We start from the raw sequence: 20272 nt of genomic DNA on the forward strand, positions 1-20272 counted from the left end.
CCCTGGTTTGTGGTCATTTGTTGTAATCAGTCCAGGAAACTAATACACACACTCTCTGTAAACTTGTCTAGATCTCAGCTCTTCATCAAGACCATGTCCTCCTCCAGGAGACCTCTTATAGACTTTCCAGGCTTCAGTAGTGGTCAAAGACCAGCATAGAAAACTCCCAGTATTGCAGACCAAATGCCTGACGTCCTGATCATTTAATCTGTCAATTCCCTGAGCGTGGGCATCTATTATTGATCTCATCAAGGCAGCAGTGGGCTTCCCCAGGGGGTCAGCGGTAAGAAATCTGCCTTCAATGCAGGAGACATGGGTTTGATCCCCGGGTCAGGAAAATCCCTTGTAGGAGGGCACAGCAACCCACTCCAGTACTCTTACCTGAAGAATCCCCATTGGACAGAGGAGCCTGGAGGGTCCATGGGGTCACACACAATTAGACACGACTGAAATAACTGAGCACACACCCAAGGCAAGTGAGAGCTTAATTCCCTGCCCAGGGATGGGCATCCTGGATGAGAACCAGGGATCCTAGCCAACACACCCACAAGGGCTAGGAGGCTAGAAGCTGTTTCTCCCTGGAACGTTGCCCCCAGTGAAAAATGCATTTATCTCAGAGGCAGATACTGTCATTCCGGGTATAAAAATTTTTTTATTAGAAACACAGCATCGCAAGGGACAGAGCTTATAGGGAAATGATCCGTTCAGTTACGACAGAAGCAAGACAGAGACGCTTAAGGCGAGACAGAGGGTGTGGGCATTCCCCGCTCTCAGAGAGGAGGAGCCCAGTACAGAGTTAAGATATCTTTATAAGGCAGTTCTGGATCTTTGTCTTCCTTCAGGCCGATTATCCGGTTTCTTTTCCCACACCTGACCTACCCCGGGACCCTCCCCTGCGGTGTGCACACGCACCCCTCAGGCAAGATGGATCGCCAAGTGAAGGCTTCTGGGAGGAGCAAGACTCTTCATGGTCTGGCCCCATAGCCTGACTTTAGACCCTCCCCCTCAAGGAGACTTCCTGAGCACGTGTAGTGTTTCGCATGTCCCCAAAGAGGGGCGAACACACATCCCTTGACCCTTTAGTCACAGGGGGTTTCATCTCTTCCCTTGAGATGTTTACTAGGGACAAACACTTAGCCAGTTGCCCTGTTTCTGAGGCCGACTGTACATCCCTCCACTGGAGCCTGGTCTAATCTCCTTACCTCAGGAAATGCACACAGGATGCTGGTTTTAAGTTTCCAGCCTGAAGTCCACGTCTTCCAGCCCCACGAAATGCAAACAGGAGGCTAGTCGTAAACCTCTAACCGGGAGACCATCCACCTCCGACCTCACTGTTCCCCACACATGAAGGCAAGGGTTCGCCCAAGTGCAGAGGCAAGGCCACAGAGAAAGGCTGGTCTTTTCCACAAACAGTGCTGAGACCAGTGGACATCCACAGGCAGAAAGATACATGTTGATAGAGACCTCTCGGAACGCGTCTGCTGTGTGTTGATGCGAGGAACTGACTCATTGGAAAAGACCCTGATGCTCGGAAAGATTGAAGACGGGAGGAGAACGGGGCGAGAGAGGATGAGATGGTTGGATGGCATCACCTACTCGATGGACATGAGTTTGAGTGAACTCGGGGAGTTGGTGATGGACAGGGAGGCCTGGCGTGCTGCAGTCCATGGGGTCGCAAAGAGTCAGACACGACTGAGCGACTGAACTGAACTGAATACATATCCCGCTGGAGATTCAAACACACACACAGACACTGGAGGGGAGGGGCCAGCCAAGCCTCCGCAATCACTGGTTTGTGACAGCCTGCTTAACCGGTTGGGCCAGTTGTTACCATGGAAACTCTTAAGAAGTAGACTCTAGGGTCCTCAGGGACACTTGTGAACTTTGACCTGATCATAGTAAATCGCCTCGTCCAGAGTTAAAGACCAGACTTACAGGCGCCTGGGAGACAAAGACGGAGTTTGTTCAATTCAGCCATGCATCAGCTCCGGGCCCCAAGTCCCAGCTGACCCCTCTCAGCTTTCCACACTCCTGGGCCTCAAGGCTGTTTCTTTGCACTTGGGGTCTGCAGGGGAAGCCCCTTTCTTCTGGGGGGTCTTTCCCCACTTTCCCGCCAGGCACCCACCTGCCGAGAAAACGCTTCTTTATTCTCAGAACCACTTTGACAACAGATTACCACGGAAATGTGTAATATTTAAAAGCCGCAGGAGTTAAAGACTGTTTTCCAGCAAAGGTGGTGGGCGGAAAGGTCCGACTCAAAATGAATGTAATTCATGAGGAGTGCGTCAGAAAGTCGTAACAGAGGAAAAGAAGAAAAAGACCCAAAGAAGGTGAAAATGCATAAACTTAAAAAATTGTTTTGTTTTTTAAGAAATACAAGGACTTCCTGGTGGTTCAGTGGTTAAGATCGCTGGTTGGGGAGCTAAGATTCTCACGTGCCTCAGGGCCTAAAGAACCAAAACAGAAAATAAGCAGTACTGGAACAAATTCAATAAAGACCTTAAAAAAAAATGGTCCATGTTAAAAAACCAATCTTTAAAAAAAATACAATGTTCAACGAAGCCAGGTGGAACCTCTAAATTAGGAGCATTCCCGTTTGAATCGTTGGTTTTATAGGTGGCATGACAGTTCGGAGGTTTCCAACAAGTATGTGTCCATCTTACAGCTGGAAGGGTCTCCCCATCGCCAGCCCCTCCAGTTTGTGACACTCAGCACTCTGCTCTCTGCAGCTAGAACTTTATTGTTTTTGCTTCCACACAGATGCGAGATCGTAAGATACCTGTCTTTCTCTGCCTGACTTATCCCACTTAGCATAATGCCCTCAAGGTTCACCTGTTGTCTGCTCAGCCGCTCAGGCGTGTCCGACTCTTTGCGACCCTGTGGACTAAAGCCCAGCAGACCCCTCCATCCATGGGATTCTCCAGGTAAGAACTCAGCTCTCCCCATTGCAGGCAGAGCCACCAAGGCAGCTCATTGCTGCAAGTGACAAGATTTCGTTTTTATGGCCAAATAATATTCCAGTGTGTGTGTGTGTGTGTGTGTGTGGCCAAATAATATTCCAGTGTGTCTGTGTGTGTGGCCAAATAATATTCCAGTGTGTGTGTGTGTGTGTAGGCTCCACAAGTGGCTCAGTGCTAAAGAACCTGCCTGCCAATGCAGGAGAGCCGGTTTCAATCCCTGGGTGGGGAAGATCCCCTGGAGGAGGGCATGGCAACCCACTCCAGTATTCTTGCCTGGAGAATCCCATGGACAGAGGAGCCTGGCGGGGCTACAGTCCACAGGGTTGCAAAGAGTATGAGCATGTGTGTGTATATATATTTTCTGTATTCATGTGTCCATTGATAACACACTTGGGTTGTTTCCACGTCTTGGCTATTGTGAATACCACTGAAGTAAATAGCGGTGCAAATAAGTCTCCAACATCCTGATTTCATCTCCTGCAGACAAATACCCAGGGCTTCCCTGGGGGCTCAGTTTAAGAATCTGCCTGCAATGCAGGAGATCTGGGTTTGATCCCTGGGTCCGGAAGATTTCCCCTGGCAGAGGAAATGGCAACCCACTCCAGTGTTCTTGCCTGGAGAATCCCATGGACAGAGGCACCTGGAGGGCTGCAGTCCATGGGGTCTCATAGGGTTGGACATTGTAAGGTATAGTTTGGGCCGAGGCAGAAAGAGGAAAGACCATTTCAATAGAAGTAGGTTACCTTTATTTAGGCAAGGAAGGGCGACAGTCGGCCTAACAACCAGGCTGAGTGCAGAGAGGGACCAGGGAGGCTCTGTATTTATAGGGAGGTTTATGGAAGCGATCAGGAAATGTTAATTAGGAGGGATGTTTTGGGTATTCTTTAGCTGAGATGGCATTTGTAGTTGGGTAGGGGGGTGATAAGTGTTCTGGACAGGTGTAGGGGGTGGAAGATTTCTGGACAGGGGGTGGTGATAAGCCCCAGATAGATGCAACCGGCCTGGGGCATCAGGGCAGGACCTAAAGTTCTGTTTTGTTTTCTCCAAAGTTAGATGATTCAGCAAGGGCCTTTGAAACTGTTGTTTTCTCTTCTAGGCTCAAAAGACTCCTTCAGACATGGCTGAGCGACACACACACACACACCGACACACACACACACACACCGACACACACACACACACACACACACACAGGGCTGGCACAGCTGCATCCTAGGGTAGTTCCATTTTTTGGTGGCTGGAGGACCGTCCACCCCTTGCCCCCAGCGGCCGCTGCAGTTCTCCATTCCCGACAGCACACAAGGGTCCCGTTCTCCCTGCCTGCTCGCCCACCCCTTGCTGTAACTTGGGGAGCGGCGAGGTCAGGTCTCCCTGGGGTCCGCGTCCCGGGAGCATGCGCAGAACGGGAAGGGCCCGCAGCAGGGCTGCAGCCACGGCTTCCAGACCACGTTCCAGAAGGACAGCTGCTCAGGCGCCGGGCGCAGCGACCGGCGGTGCTCCCGGACCGCCCGGCCCACGCGGGCCACCGCCTCGTGGTACAGGGGCCCGGCGTCGGGCGACAGGGGCCGGGCCTCGGACGGGTCCTCGGAAAGGTCGAAGAGCAGGGGAGGGTCGTGGTGCCTCACGCCGGCTCCCGAGCAGGGGCACACGCTGCGGCCGTGGCAGGCCCCTGCGCCCTCGGGGTGGAAGCGGGGCGTGGTGTAATGGACCTTCCAGAGCCTTCCGCCTAGGGGCAAACGGAGTCGGTGCCCCGTCAGCTGCGCGGACACCTGCATCTCCATCGCTCACCTTTCTGTCTTTTGTCATCTGTTTCCACCTGTGTCTCTTCCTCTTATGCGGCTGTGTCCTCTATATGCGGCTGTGTCTGACTCTTTGTGACCCCGTGGACTGCAGCCCGCCAGGCTGCTCTGTCCATGGGATTCTTCAGGCAAGGATACTGGAGTGGGCTGCCATGCCTTCCTCCAGGGGATCTTCCCCACCCAGGGATTGAACCCGGGTCTCCTGCACTGAAGCAGATTCTTTACCAGCTGAGCCACCAGGGAGGCCCCTCTGTATGTAACTATTTATTATCTACCTGCTGCTGCTGCCTAGTCGCTTCAGTCGTGTCCGAGTCTGTGCGACCCCATAGACGGCAGCCCACCAGGCTCCCCCGTCCCTGGGATTCTCCAGGCAAGAACACTGGAGTGGGTTGCCATTTCCTTCTCCAATGTGTGAAAGTGAAAAGTGAAAGTCAAGTCACTCAGTCGTGTCTGACTGTTCGCGACCCCGTGGACTGCAGTCTACCAGGCTCCGCCGTCCATGGGATTTGCTAGGCAAGAGTACTGGAGTGGGGTGCCATCGCCTTCATCTGTTATCTCTGTGTATATCTATTTCTCTATCTAGTCACCTATCACGTCACCTTTTCCATCTGTTATATATGCATTTATCGACCACCGTTCTATCCACCCACCCATCCATCCATCCACCTATCCATCCACTTATCAATCCATGCATCCATCCACCCACCCACCTATACCCATCCACCCACCTATACCCACCCACCCATCTATACCCACCCATCATCTGTGTATCCACACATCCATCCCTTATCCATCTCTCCACACATCCACCCGTCACCCACCCACCCACCCATCATCCATCATCCATCATCCATCCATCCACCCACCCATCATCCATCCATCACCCATCCATCCATTCATCATCCATCATCCATCCATCACCCATCCATCATCTATCCATCACCCACCCATCCATCATCCATCCATCCACCCATCCACCCACCCATCACCCACCCATCATCCATCCATCCATCCATCATCCATCCATCACCCATCCACCCATCCACCCACCCATCATCCATCCATCACCCATCACCCACCCATCCATCACCCATCCATCATCTATCCATCACCCACCCATCCATTCATCATCCATCACCCAGCCATCATCTACATATCCATTCATCTATTCACCCACCCATCCATCATCCATCCATCATCCATCCATCCACCCACCCATCCATCATCCATCCATTCATCATCCATCATCCATCCATCCACCCATCCATCATCCATCCATCACCCATCCATCCATTCATCATCCATCCATCCATTCATCATCTATGTATCGATTCATCCATCACCCACCCATCTATCTACCCGTTCATCCATCAGTCTGTCTATCCATCCATCCACCCACCATCCATACACCCATCAAGCCATCCACCCATCTATCCATCCATCCACCTGTTCATCTACTGATCTGTCCATCCACTCATCCATCTACCCATCCACACATCCATCCATCATCCATCCATCCATTCATCATCCGTCATCCATCCATCCACCCACCATCCATACACCCATCCATCCATCATCTACATATCCATTCATCTATCCCCCATCTATCCATCCATCCATCATCCATCCATCCATCCACCTGTTCATCTACTGATCTGTCTATCCACTCATCCATCTACCCATCCACACATCCATCCATCATCCATCCACCCATCAATCTATCCATGCATCCATCCAGCCATCATTTACATATCCATCCATCTACTCACCCACCCATCATCCACCCATCATCCACCCATCATCCATCCATCCACCCACCCATCATCCATCCATCACCCATCCATCCATTCATCATCAGTCATCCATCCATCACCCAGCCATCATCTCTCCATCACCCACCCATCCATTCATCATCCATCACCCAGCCATCATCTATCCATCACCCACCCATCCATTCATCATCCATCACCCAGCCATCATCTATCCATCACCCACCCATCCATCTATCCATCACCCACCCATCCATTCATCATCCATCACCCAGCCATCATCTATCCATCCACCCATCCATGCATCCACCCATCCACCCGGGCACCCACACACCCTCTAGGTTCCATTTCCCTGGAGGACCCTGATGGAGACCAGCACCCACCGAGTCATGGGGAGGCGAGTACTCACTGTCCTTGTCGTGCCAGCGGGCGGCGTGGAGATACTGCCCGCAGTAATGAAACAGGAACTCGTGTGCCGAGTGCTCAGCATCTCCCCACAGCAGGGGCAGCAGGCTCCGGCCGTCAATGACCCTGATTCAAGGAAGAGGCCACAGGAGGGACTGAGACTGAGGCTATGCGGGCTGCACTGTGGACCTGGGACCTTCGAAACCCCAAGACTGCCAGGACCCCAGGTAACACACAGTGGATCAGACACGCCTCGTCTCCCCAAGGCTGCCCAGACGGTGTGTAGCACGTCATACATAGAAGACACACAGACATACCCAGACACAACAACACACACCACGCTGACCGCAGATATTAATACCAAGTCTTCTTAAATTCCAGTTGGGCTGCCTGTGCCCCTAGGCTGAAGTCTAGGGCAGCAGAAACCTTTTATTTATATTTTTCATTTTATCTATATATTTTTGAATTTTTCTTTTCTATTAGAGTATAGTTGATGAACGACGTTATGATAGTTGTAGGTATATGGCAAAGTGAATCAGTGATACGTAAAACATGTATGTATTCTTTTTCAAATTCTTTTCCTATTTAGGTGATTACAGAGCACTGAGCAGAGTTCCCTGTGCAGTACAGCAAGGCCTTGTTGGTTATCTATTTTATATATAGTAGGTGAGGTTAACATCTCTAATTAGCAAAGCTTTGAGTAAAGCAGATTGCCCTGGGGTTAGGAGGGTGAGTCTGGTCCGATCAGTTGAAGGCTGTCAAGAACAAATCTGAGGTTTGCTGGAGAAAAGAAAACTCTCTCTCAACACAATGATACAGAAATACTCCTGAATTTGCTGTGCAGCCTTCCCAACATCAAATTTCAATTTGCCAGTCTCTACCACTGTGTGAGCCAATTCCTTATGATAAATGTCTTATTTTGACCCCACAGACTATAGCCTGCCAGGCTCCTCTGTCCGTGGGATTCTCCAGGCAAGAAGACTGGAGTGAGTTGCCATGTCCTCCTCCAGGGGATCTTTCCAACCCAGGGATCGAACCTGGGTCTCCTGCATTGCAGGCAGGCACTCCTTACCATCTGAGTCACTAGTGGAGCCCTTCTCACTTACACACACGCACACACACACACACACACACCCCTACACATGTACTGCTGGCTCTCTCTCTCCAGAGAAACCTGCTGAACTACAAATACTATTAAACTAAAAAATTAATAAGATGGCTTTTTTTTTGCAGTAAGAACTAGGGGTAAAGTACCTTATATTATTATCCATCACACACAAATATTTATTGGTAACCTTTTTTTTCAGGCTTTTTTTTTGGGGGGGGGGGAGGGTGACAGGTAGAATCCTCATTCCCCAAGCAGGGATCGAACCCATACCCCCTGTGAGTGGAAACATGGATTCCTAACCACTGGAGATCTAAGGAAGTCCCTTATTGGTTATCCTAAAGGAAGTAAAATCCAATCTTGTATCAAAATATTTACTTCTATTTCTTCTCATGTATGAGAGGGACTTTTTGGGTGTGTATCGAGGTACATAATTATTTTTCAATCACATTTTCAAGGGACTTCCCTGGTGGTCCAGCAAGGTTAAGACACTGAACTTTCAGTGCAGGAAGGACACAGGTTCAATCCCTGGTCCGGGAACTAAGATCCCACGTGCTGTGTGGCACAGCCTAAAAATAAATAAAATAAACTTTAAAAAAAAATTTAAATTTTCATAGCCGCACCAACACGTCGGCAACATTGCATCTCAGAAGATTAATAGGAGATGTCACATTCTGACGATTGCTTCTCCGGATTGTGATGCCGTAACATAAACTCTTGCTGAAAAAAAGACCAAAACAAGTCACTGGACCCAATAGTTCGTTTAGTCTTGTTTTCCTGGGTGTGGTTATTTCACATCAGCCTGTCCCCTACATGGGAGCCTATTTTAAACGCTCTCCTATCGTGGAATATTTTCCCCAAAGATATGGACGAGGGAAGGGGGCTCTCTCAGGACGCAGGGAGGAGTGTACCTGTCCTGGGGCACCTGGCCGCCTGCCAGCTGGACCACAGTGGGGAAGACGTCCATCAGGCTGGTGGGCTCATGGATCACGCGGCCGGCCGGCAGGACCCCAGGCCACCGGAATATCCCTGGGACCCGGATCCCGCCTTCCCAGCCGGCCATGCCTTTGCCACCTGGAAGGGAACGACACCACTGCCTTCTCAGGAGATGCTCCAGCCACACCCGGATGTACTTGTGTGGGTCTGTATCCAGTGTGTATGCTCGGTCGCTCAGTGGCGTCCAACTCTTGGCCACCCCATCGCTGTAGCCCACCGGCGCTAGTGGTAAAGCACCCACCTGCCAGTGCAGGGGATCTATGAGATGCTGGCTTGATCCCTGGGTTGGGAAGATCCCCTGGAGGAGGGCAAGGCGACCCATTCCAGTATCCTTACCTAGAGCATCCCATGGACAGAGGAGCCTGGCAGGCTACAGTCTGTGGGGTTGCAAAGAGTCAGACACGACAGAGTGACTGACCACACACACGTAGACTGTAGCCCACAAGGCTCCTCTGGCCACGGGATTCTCCAGGCGAGAACGCTGGAGTGGGTTGCCATCTCCTTCTCCAGAATAGTTCAGATGAACCGTATCAAATTTTATTTTATTCATTTTATTTAAAAAATTTTTTTTGGCCATGCTGAAAGGCACGTGGGATCTTAGTTCCCTGACCAGGGATCAAACCCGTGCACCCTGCAATGGAAGTGCGGAGTCTTAACCAGTGCACCACCAGGGAAGTCCCTCATGTCAGATATTTAAAAGTACCAATGTAAAGAGATTTTACCCTGGAACCCCAATGCCCACGGGCCTTACCTCTGTAAATTCCATTCCACCCGCCCAGTTGGACGTGTCCGTCTCTCGCCTCCAAGTGTCCCCCATGATCAGAGGTGAAGTACGTGAAAGTCGTGTTTTTCAGGCCATGTGTTTCAACGGCGTTCAGAATCTCCCCTTTAGGAAAGACGCGGCATTTCAGGGAGACGTGAATGAAACAGCATCTGAGAATTCAACCCAACATCTCCTTTCTGAAGGTTTCCCAGGTGGCTCAGTAGTGAAAGAACCCACCCACCTGCCGACGCAGGCGATGTGGGTTCTATCCCTGGGTCGGGAAGATCCCCTGGAGGAGGGCACGGTAACCCACTCCAGCGTTCTTGCCTGGAGAATCCATCCCATGGACAGAGGAGCTGATGGACTGCAGTCCATGGGGTCACAAAGAGTTGGACACGACTGAGCGACTAACATTTAATTTTTAAGCTCTTTATCGAAGGTACTACAATACAGTTTCTGTTGTATGTTTGGTTTTTTGGCCGCGAGGCATGTGGGATCTCAGCTCCCTGACCAGGGATCGAACCCACACCCCCTGCATTGGAAGGTGAAGTGGTAACCACTGGACCGCTTGGGAAGTCCTGTCGTGGCAGCGTTCAATCACAGACTTTAGAAGGACGCCTATGTGCAAAAGTAGACAAAAGAAATAGGAAAGACAGAAGGAATCTGCGGATGACGTGGGAGAACCTTCCTCTTCGTCTTTGATTCTTTACCGAAGGCTGGCTCCTGGGGAGGTCACCGACGTGTCACCCCGCCATCCAGGGAAGGCCGGGAACTAACGAAGCCTGGCCGTGGGCTGACTTACCCACGAGCCAGTCCATCTCCTCCACGTTGTCGCCGTACAAGCCGTGCTGACTTTTCCCAAGGAACCTTTCTGTGGTCACCAGGGGGACATGGACATGCAGCAGAGACACAAAGAGCAGGAAAGGACCGTGCTTATTTCTGAAAGGAGAAAAAACATCCTTTGGCTACAACAGCATCTCTATGATCCAGGATTTCAAACTAGAGACTGAAGGCTCGTGGGCATCAAGTAATTCACATCTGTTTGCTGGGGGTTTTAGCATCTGTAAAACAACTGAAGAAGTCTGTATCAGATACTATGATCTACATGCTTCAGACAGGAGCTGCAGCAGAGGACAGGGGTAGGGGCCTGTCCCAGGAACGCCCCATAGGGTCGTGCCAGCTACATTTCCGTGTCAGCACACACAGCCCCTTACTCTTTTAAGGTGCTGCGCGATATTCTAGACATCCCAAGTGGCTCAGTGGTAAAGAATCCAGCTGCCAATGCAAGAGACCCGGGTTCATATCCCTGGGTTGAGAAGATCCCCTGGAGCAAGGCATGGCAACCCACTTCAGTATGCTTGCCCGGAGAATCCCCAGGACGGAGGAGCCTGGTGGGCTACAGTCCATGGGGGTCGCCAAGAGTCGGACACGACTGAGCAACTGAGCATGCACACAGAGAAGGTTTATATTAACAGAAAGAAAACAGAGCCCAAAACAAGAAGAAGAGACTGGAGTTTTGGAAACCAATCCATGTGTAACTGTTGAAGTCTTCAAACCCACCTGCTTGTTTCAACCCACTCCAGTCTTCCCATGCAGAGAATCCCATGGATAGAGGAGCCTGGTGGGCTACAGTCCATGGGGCCACAAAGAGTCGGACACGACTGAGCAACTAAGACACACACACACACGTCTGCTTGGAGAGCTGGCAGATTCCCACCGGTGATAAACAGACTCAGATGCACCCAGAACTCACCTCTGATTTCCAAGGGGATGGCGCCATTACCTTGCAAGAAAGGAGACAGCCTCCTTGAGCACGAGGCTCGCAGCTCTTTCCAAAGCCATGGGCTGCTCAGTGACTTCGTGGTTTCTCATCAGGATGCAGTTCCAGCGGCGGACGAAGCCAAAGCTGGCGTACCAGGACGTGAGAAAGAGCAGGACCAGGGTGACCACACTCAAGACTAGTCTCCAGGAAACGGAGATCAGCCTGCAGGCTTTGCCGGCCACGACGGTCAGCACGCCCAGGGCCATGATCTGGGTGGAAAGCCACAGCCTGGCCCTCAAGCCCGCGTCCAGCGCCGGGGGCCTGTCTGGGTGGCAGTCGTTGACCAGCGTGAAGGGCATGCCGTAGAAATAGTCAAAGCCGTGGTGCAGAGGGTGATGGCAGTGATCGTTGCGCGAGGCACAGTTTACACCCTGATGCCATTTTCCTGAAGACAGAAGCAAGAACTTAAAAAAAAAAAAGAAACATAAAAAACAGCATACGTCTAAGGGATTCTGCCTGAAATCTCTTTCTGAGGGTAACTGGGAGGTTCATCACCAACTCAGTGGTCATGAGTTTGAGCAAACTCCCGGAGACGGTGAAGGACAGGGAAGCCTGGCGTGCGGCAGTCCATGGGGTCGAAGAGAGTCAGACACGACTGAGCGACTGAACAACAACACCCAAAAAGCAACAGGGGCTTCCTAGGTGTAACGAATCTGCCTGCCAGTGCAGGAGACACAAGAGATGCGGGTTCAATCCTTGGGTTTGGGAAACCTCCTGGAATAGGAAAAGGATGCTCACTCCAGTATTCTTTCCTGGAGAATCCCATGGACAGAGGAGCCTGGCAGGCTACAGGTGCCCAAAATTCCACGTGAAGAAGTGACATTTTTTCCCTTGTTCCTTTGGTCCCCCCACCCCCCACGACTCACAAGCTATCTTCAGAACCTGTAAGACTCTGTCCTGGTTCCCAACCCAGGAATCTGCCCTTTTACATTTAAGGAAACAAAAACATCGGGCTGCAGTGAGGATTTTGGAGAATAAAGCCATACAGAAGGATCCCGCCTCCAAAGCGTCCCACCATCTGATGTTTTAACACTGGGTTTTGACATGAGGTGTGGCCATTTAAAGCAATATAATGTCTAGAAGATTCTGACCAGTGCCATGAGGAAAAGATGGACTCCTCCAGCAAAGAGGCTAATGGAGAAATATTTTAAAGTTACAAGGACTCCCTGAGAAAACCATAATTGTAAAAAACTCACGTACTCCAGGAGGAGACAATGGCGCCCCACTCCACTACTCTTGCCTGGAAAATCCCATGGGCAGAGGAGCCTGGTAGGCTGCAGTCCATGGGGTCGCTAAGAGTCAGTCACGACTGAGCGACTTCACTTTGACTTTTTACTTTCATGCATTGGAGGAGGAAATGGCAACCCACTCCAGTGTTCCTGCCTGGAGAATCCCAGGGACGGGGGAGCCTGGTGGGCTGCCGTCTATGGGGTCGCAGAGTCGGACACGACCGAAGCGACTCAGCAGCAGCACGTACTCCAACGCTCACTGCAGCACTATTTACGATAGCCAAGACATAGAAAGAACCTAACTGTCCATTGACAGATGAATGGACACAGATGCGGCACGTATATACAAAGGAATATTACTCAGCCATAAAAAAGAATGAATTTGAGTGACTGCTGGTGAGGGTGGATTAACCCAGAACCTACTCTACAGAGTGAAGTCAGTCAGAAAGAGAAAAAAAGTATCCCATGTTAACACGTATGTACGGAATTTAGAAAGACAGCAGATGAACCTATTCGCTGGGCGGGAATAAAGACTAGAGCGTGGATAAAGGACGTGTGGACACAACAGGGGAAGGAGATGGTGGGACGAACCGAGACAGCAGCGCTGACATCTATACACGGCCATGTGTGAAACAGACAGCTAGCGGGAAGCTGCTGCACAGCTCAGCAGGGGGCTCTGGGATGACCTAGGCGGGTGGGGGGTGCGAGGTGAGCGAGAGGCTCAAGAGGGAGCATTCTTCATGGCTGACTGACTTCACTGTAAAGCAGAGAGCAAGACAACACTGTGAAACAACTCTCCTCAAAAAAAGTCTAGAAAAAAATAAAGAAAAGAAAGATGAATATTATTAAAAGAAAATAAAATTACTGGGTTAAAAAAAAAAAAAAAAGACTCTTCATGGTGAACCATTCAAGAGACATGAGAGGCACCAGGAACTAAGTCTGGGTTCTCACAGCTGAACGTTTTCTAGGAACATAGGGTCTTGCGATCCCTGACCTTCACCGTCACGCAAAGAAAGCAGAAAAATACACGCGTCACCACACACCGATGAGGCCCGTGGTGTACCCCTGCCGCTGAAGGATCCTCGCAAACGTGGTTTCATTCTGCGGGAGTCCCCCCGAACCCGCGTTCCACTGCAGGGCCCGGTAGCCATCCGTGGCGTCCATGCCTGCGGAGAGCAGCAGAGCCGAGAGGAAACGTTGGTTTCCAGTAAACAGCGGGAAGTACCCTACTTCCGGGAAGTACCCTACTTCTGGTAAGTAGGCCGAGGGTCTCCACTGGGGACTGAGGTTCTCCACCACGGATGACCCTGTGAGGAACCATCTGAAACTGCAACTTGACCTCGAGACGGACTCAAAGATTCTGGACAAACAACACGGAATACAATCAGTTACCTTGAAGGCTTTCAGCTTTCTGAATTCTCAGTAATTACAGAGCTTTTTGGTGGCTCAGATGGTAAAGAAACTGCCTGCAGTGGAGGAGACGGGGGTTCGATCCATGGGTTGGGAAGATCCCCTGGAGAAGGAAATGGCAACCAACTCCAGTCTTCTTGCCTGGAGAATCCCATGGACAGAGAAGCCTGGCAGGCCACAGTCCATGGGGTTGCAAAGAGTCTGGAGATGACTGAGCACCTTGGCAGCATACAAGCACAATAGTTACATAATTCCAGGAAAGTGAATTTGCAGATTGTATTTTAACCATTATCAACCATTGGCCCTTGATTTCTTTTTTGGCTATTTTCAGGATCTTAGTTCCCAGACCAGGGATCGAACCCATGTCCCCTCCACTGGAAGCTCAGAGTCTCAATCACTGGACTACCAGGGAAGTCCCACCACCTGATTCTTTTCTTTTGTTAAATATATATTTATTTATTTGTCTGTGCAGGATCTGAGTCATGTCAAGTAGGATCTAGTTCCTTGACAGGGGATGGAACCCATGCTCCCTGCATTGGAAAAAGAGTCCCCAACCACTGGGCTGCCAGGGAACTCCCACCACCTGATTCTTCTTCTTTTTTTTTTAAGATATATATACATATATATATATATATTTGGCTGTGCAGGGTCTTAGTTATGACATGTGGACTCTGGTTCTCTGACCAAGGATTGAACCTCTGACCCATGCACTGGAAGAGCATGGAGTCTCAACCACTGGACACCAGGGAAGTCCTACCACCTAATTCTTTTAGTTTGTATTTTGTGTTAGCCTTTTTTTTTATTTGTATCAAAGTCCCCTTGTCTTTTTATACAGCAGTTGATGGGGTTCTCGCTGGGAAATATACTGAAGTGGTATGGCTCCGTACTGATGCAATGGACACGAGCTTGGGCTAACTCCGGGAGATGGCCACCACCTCATTTTTAAGGATAGTCAACGGGCGGACGAGGCCAGCCCTTTCCCCAGCAGCCCCCACAACACCCACCTGATCTGAAGGCGTGTCTCCCCGTGAGGAAGGCGGCCCTGCTCGGGGTGCACAGGGGGGCGGCCGCCAGGTGCTGGGTGAGCCTCACGCCTTCCTCTGCCAGCCGATCGATGTTCGGTGTCCTGGGCAAAGCACACAAAGGTCACCCTTAGGATGGGTCGAGCGAGCTGGGTGGGGTCCCCATGCTGAAAGGTATACGGATGAGTTCTCTATTTGAGGAACTTCCTTTGCTTTAGATGTAATTGCATTTTGCCCCCTGCAGGACCTCCCTGGTGGCTCAGATGGTAAAGCAACCTGCCTGCAATTTGGTATAACCGGGTTCAGTCCCTGCGTAGGGAAGATCCCCTGGGGGAGGAAATGGCAACCCACTCCAGTATCCTTGCCTGGGAAATCCCATGGACAGAGGAGCCTGGAGGGCTGCAGTCCATGCGGTCACAGTTGGACACAAATGAATGACTAACACACACACACACACATCTGCAGAGACAGTTCCTAAAACTTCTGTTCAGAGGTGGCGGCTGATGGTATCATTCACACGCACTCCAACACAGGTTTCCGTGCATGCTCAGTTGTGTGTAACGCTTGGAGACCCCATGGACTGCAGCACGCCAGGCTTCCCTGTCCATCTGCATCTCCTGGAGCTTGCTCAAACTCATGTCCATCGAGTCCATGATGCCATTCAACCATCTCATCCTCTGTCACCCCCTTCTCCTCCTGCCCTCAATCTTCCTCAGCATCAGGCTGTTTGCATCAGGTGGCCAAAGTACTGGAGCTTCAGAATCACTGGCCTGATCTTAGGAATTCTTCTCACCTTCCTAGTCTCAGATTTCCCTCTAACTCTCCTTCTTTCCCTCTGAAGTCTCTTGTGCTCTCTTCTTCCCCTCAGAAAGGTTGATAACTCACTTTTGCTCCAAAAATAACTTTCGCTGTGGAAATTTGATGCCTTAAGGAATTTCCTAATTTCTTCGGGCAGATTTGAAGTCTGGTTCATTCATCCAAACACGCGCACACACACTCCGAGAACTGCCTCCCGGCTACCCCTATCCCCAGCTCGAGCGAGGTACCTTAGTGTGTCGTTTCCATAGCAACCGAGATCCCCAATGCCCAGATCGTCCGCCATTATCAGCAGAATATTTGGTTTAGACGTATTCGCTGATTTTAACTCGCAAGTCTTCAGAAGCAAACACATGATGAGCAACACATTTAAAGAGTTCCTAGAGAGAAGAAAGAAGGGGGGGGAAAGCCAAAAATGAAATAAACGTCTCCTTTGGAATGAAAAAGTCAGCCTTTCAAACAGGTTGCGGGGAAGGTGCAGGGCATTCGCATCCCACTGCACGTGTGCTCCGTCCATAGTCCGCCTCTCTGCAACCCCGCTGACAGGAGCCCACCAGGCTCCTCCGTCCATAGCGTTCTCCAAGCAAGAATAACCAGAATGCATTGTTACTTCCCTTCTGCAGGGGATCTCCCCCACCCAGAGCCTGTACCGGTGCTTGCTACACTGGCCGAGGGATTTTTTAGCACTGAGCCTCCCTGGAAGCTCTTCCTTTATATGAGGATTTGACAAAGAAAGGCCTGCAGCCCTTGTATATTTTTATCCCAAGGCTTGACCAATCCATTCCACGCGCCGCACAGAACTTGAACGCACTAGTTTTTGCTTTTGAAAGTCGTGATCCGCCCAAATTCAGTTTCTTTCACTGAATTCGCCCAGGCCCCCCACCTTGCACTACTTTGTAATTAATTCTCGCTGCACCCCGGGCACGCCTGTCCCTGGGTCTCAGAGCTGCCTTCCGCACAGAGGCAGGGGGCCCAGGGTGAGGGGAACCCAGGGTGAGGGGGGCCCAGGCTCCGCCAGGAGGGAAACGGGGCCAGGTCGGAACAGAAGGGGACTTAACGTTTTTAAAGGATCAATAGGGGATTAAAAGTACCCTAGACAGCAAAGCTGTTTTGATCAAATGATCACTGCTCGGATTTGAAAAGCGCGCGTTCAGCGAGCGTCGAGGTTTGGGCGGTCCTGGGTGGTGGACCTGGGCAGGCTCTCCCCGCCCCCCAAAACCGAGAGGCGCTCGGAGGCTAGACGCTCCAGCGGATCCCCGAGTCCGCAACAGGGGCCCCGGTGCCATCCACGTTCTCCGATCGCGTCCCGGTGGACGTTCCTCGATCGCGTCCGGATGCGTCAAGCAGTCCGGAGACCCGGGGCGGCGTCTCCGCGGTGCTCGGGGTCGGGGACCTGTGGCCTGGGGACTTCCGTTTGTACAGGATCAATACGGCATTAAAAGTCCCCTAGACAGCACAGCTCCGATTTGCAAGGCGCGCCGCCAGCGAGTGCCGGGCGCCGCCCCGACGCGCGGGCGTGTGCACGGCCTAACGGAGATCTGGGCGGTCCTGGGGGTGGACTTACCGAGGCTCTCCCCGCCCCCCAAGCCCTGCGGCCCTGGGCGCTAGAAGCTCCAGCGGACCCGAGTCCCCAGCAAGGGCCCTCCCGGTGCCAACACCGTCCCCGTGTTGGGCCCCGACGCGCCAAGCAGTCCGGAAGCTGGGGGCGGCCTTTCCGCCGCGCTTGGGTTTCGGGACCTGTAGCCCGCGGCCTGAGACTTGGGGAGTGGGGTTACCCTTGGAGGAATTTGTTGTGGTGAAAAGGAAAACAGAGGGATGAGTTTTCCTTTCCCTTTCCTGAGAATAAATACAAAGTGAACAGTGAGCAGGCCTGATCGTTCCTAGTTGGTTTTTTTTTTTTTTTTCACTTTAACTGGTCGGAACTCTGCGTGTTTGTAACTAAAGTTTGCTTTTTCTGCCCCCTAACTCTGCAGGAGCCACAATTCAGTCTTTTTTTTTTTTTTCTTGGACTCTATGCTAAACGCAACGCCCTACCTGGTGTTCACGCTTACAACACCCTTCCCTTTGAAGTTACATGTCAGAAAGAAGGCCCCCAGAGCCACTCCGTCAGACTCAGTTACGGGTTACTGACAGTGTAGGACTGTCTCTGAAACAACGCAAGGGGAATACATCAGGATCCTATCACCTCTTCTGGGGGCTTGCCTGGTGGCTCAGAAGGTAAAGAATCTGCCTGCCCTTTGGAGACCTGGGTTCGATCCCTGGGTCGGGAAGATCCCCTGGAGAAGGAAATGACAACCGACTCCAGTTTTCTTGCGTGGAGCATCCCATGGACAGAGGAGCCTGGCGGGCTCGCCAAGAGTCCAGAAGGTAGGGCAGACCGATTGCATCCTAGTGGGTTTCAGGCACACGGCCACGCTGGTGGGGTGTGTGGGGAGGTGGTCAGCGTGCAGAACGGGGGTGTGTCTTACTTTGGGGATGGAGGGCGCGCGGCGAGAGAGGGCTGGAAGGAGGCTAGTGAGTGGCTGGAGGAGACCTCTGGGGCGGGACAGGAAGTCTTTGGAGAGCGGGGGAGGGCTGCGCCACCTCTACCCGGGCGTGGCCTGCCTGCCTGCCCTTCCTCCCCGCCGCCTCCCCCACCTTCTGGTCCCTTTCCTTCCGCTCCCTCCCTTTCCCCGACGCCCCCCGACGCCCCCAACCCAGCTCTCTGGTCCCGCCGGCGTCCAGGAAGGCGAGCTGGCCTCCAGCTGCGTTTTGGCGACTCCGAGGCGCAAGCGCAGGCCGGCCTTCGGGCGGGTGGGTGGGTGGATGGGGGCGTCCAGGCTCACCCTAGACGCCTCTCCCTACTCTATTCCCCTGTTTCCACGCCCCCAGCCCCAGGATCGGGGAAGGACCGGGGCCCAGGGTCCCGCGCACCTGGCGGCGTGCGCCGCGCGTCTCCTCCGCGCTGTGAGCGCCATGGCGGGGCGCGGCCCGGAGCGCGGAACTTTGCCCCGGGCGCTCTGGGTCCCGCCCACCGAGCGGCGAGATCTGGGGTGTGGGGTCCCCCTCCCGCTCTAATCCGCTTAAAGTCCTGGGGCCTCAGGCGAAACCGACCTTCTAAACAGGTTTTCCTGGGTGGCTTTCTCGGTGGCGGGCACTCCCAGGAGACAGGGGCCAAAGCGGGAGTGCAGTTGTTTCTAAGTCGTGTCTGACTCTTTGCGAGTCCACAGGGCGACAGAAATGCCGGGCTTCCCTGTCCTTCACCAGCTCCCGGAGTTTGCTCAAACTCATGTCCATCCAGCCCTCTCATTTTCTGTCGCCCCATTTTCCTCCCGCCTTCAGTCTTTCCCAGCATCAGGGTCTTTCCCAGTGAGTCAGCTCTTCGCAGCATGTGGCCAGAATATTGGAGCTTCAGCTTCGGCAACAGTCCTTCCAATGGATATTCACGGTTCATTTCCTTTAGGATGGACTGGTTGGATCTCCTTGCAGTCCAAGGGACTCTCAAGACTCTTCTGTTATTGGACTAGAGTTGATTTACGAATCTTGTGTTAGTTTCAAGAGTACAGCAGAGTGAATCAGCAAACATGCGCATGGATCCACTCCTTTTTGTATTTCCTTCCCATTCAGGTCGCCACGGGGCACTGAGTAGAGTTCCCTGAGCTATGCACTAGGTTCTGACAGGTTATCTGTTTGATACATGTGTGCTAAATTGCTTTGGTTGTGTCCGACACTTTGCGACCCCGTGGACTGTATAACCTGCCAGGCTACTCCGTCCGTGGGACTCTCCAAGCAGCAACCCTGGATGGAGTAGCTTGCCACTTCCTTCTCCAGGGAATCTTCCCCACCCAATTACGTCTCCTGCATTGGCAGGCAGGTTCTTCACCGCCAGTGCCACAGAGAAAGCCATTTAACAACAGTTCCTCTAAATGTGCATAGTATTTCCAAAAACTTAGATCTAGATTCTTTTTGCCTTTCAAAATATACTATTATATTTGAGTAGCAAAAAAAAAAAAGAAAGAAAGGCATTTAATACATCGTAGTCTGTATGTATCAATTCCAATCTCCCAGTATAGCCTGTCCACCCCTTAACTCCTGGTAAGCGAGTTTGTTCTCTACATCTGTGAGCCTGTTTGTGTTTCTATGTGTGGGTGTGTGTGTTCATTGCTCAGTCGTGTCCGACTCTTTGCGACCCCGTGG

General features: G+C 51.9%; 2 protein-coding genes across 9 annotated transcripts in view; one reads left to right on the forward strand and one right to left on the reverse strand.

The window, feature by feature from the left end:
• Window positions 1–635: 635 nt before the first annotated feature.
• On the reverse strand, window positions 636–19532 carry LOC138930896 (arylsulfatase D-like). Of its 8 annotated transcripts, none has more exons than XM_070291289.1 (10): window positions 19010–19112; window positions 16327–16476; window positions 15263–15384; window positions 13892–14014; window positions 11581–12004; window positions 10600–10736; window positions 9786–9920; window positions 8950–9112; window positions 6938–7059; window positions 636–2447 (listed from the first exon to the last, which is right to left on the reverse strand). In XM_070291289.1, the coding sequence occupies exons 1-10, from the start codon at window positions 19051–19053 to the stop codon at window positions 2395–2397; spliced, it is 1473 nt and encodes a 490-aa protein (XP_070147390.1). In that variant the 5' UTR covers window positions 19054–19112; the 3' UTR covers window positions 636–2394. The 8 variants fall into 8 exon arrangements, with proteins under 8 accessions (XP_070147390.1, XP_070147389.1, XP_070147385.1 ...); XM_070291288.1 differs by having other exon boundaries at window positions 2176–2447; window positions 6912–7059; XM_070291284.1 differs by lacking the exons at window positions 636–2447; window positions 19010–19112 and adding exons at window positions 3684–4686; window positions 19190–19532.
• Window positions 18376–20272, forward strand: part of LOC138930897 (arylsulfatase H-like) — a 67320-nt gene continuing 65423 nt past the window's right edge. The window contains exon 1 of the mRNA XM_070291290.1: window positions 18376–18463. The gene's annotated coding sequence lies outside the window, so the exon portion shown is untranslated. The remainder of the gene's footprint in view (window positions 18464–20272) is intronic.

The sequence above is a fragment of the Ovis canadensis genome, chromosome X (genome assembly GCF_042477335.2).
Source record: "Ovis canadensis isolate MfBH-ARS-UI-01 breed Bighorn chromosome X, ARS-UI_OviCan_v2, whole genome shotgun sequence".
NCBI lineage: Eukaryota > Metazoa > Chordata > Mammalia > Artiodactyla > Bovidae > Ovis > Ovis canadensis.

Bases quoted from the DNA above. Each gene is read 5' to 3' on its own strand.
- LOC138930896 (XM_070291282.1), bottom strand. From the start codon at position 19,053: ATGGCGCTCACAGCGCGGAGGAGACGCGCGGCGCACGCCGCCAG. The intron at 9,921-10,599 runs GTAAGTCAGCCC...TCTTTCCTAAAG, and splicing joins GGAGATGGACTGGCTCGTGG to GGGAGATTCTGAACGCCGTT. The intron at 9,113-9,785 runs GTAAGGCCCGTG...GTTCCCTTCCAG, and splicing joins GTGGAATGGAATTTACAGAG to GTGGCAAAGGCATGGCCGGC.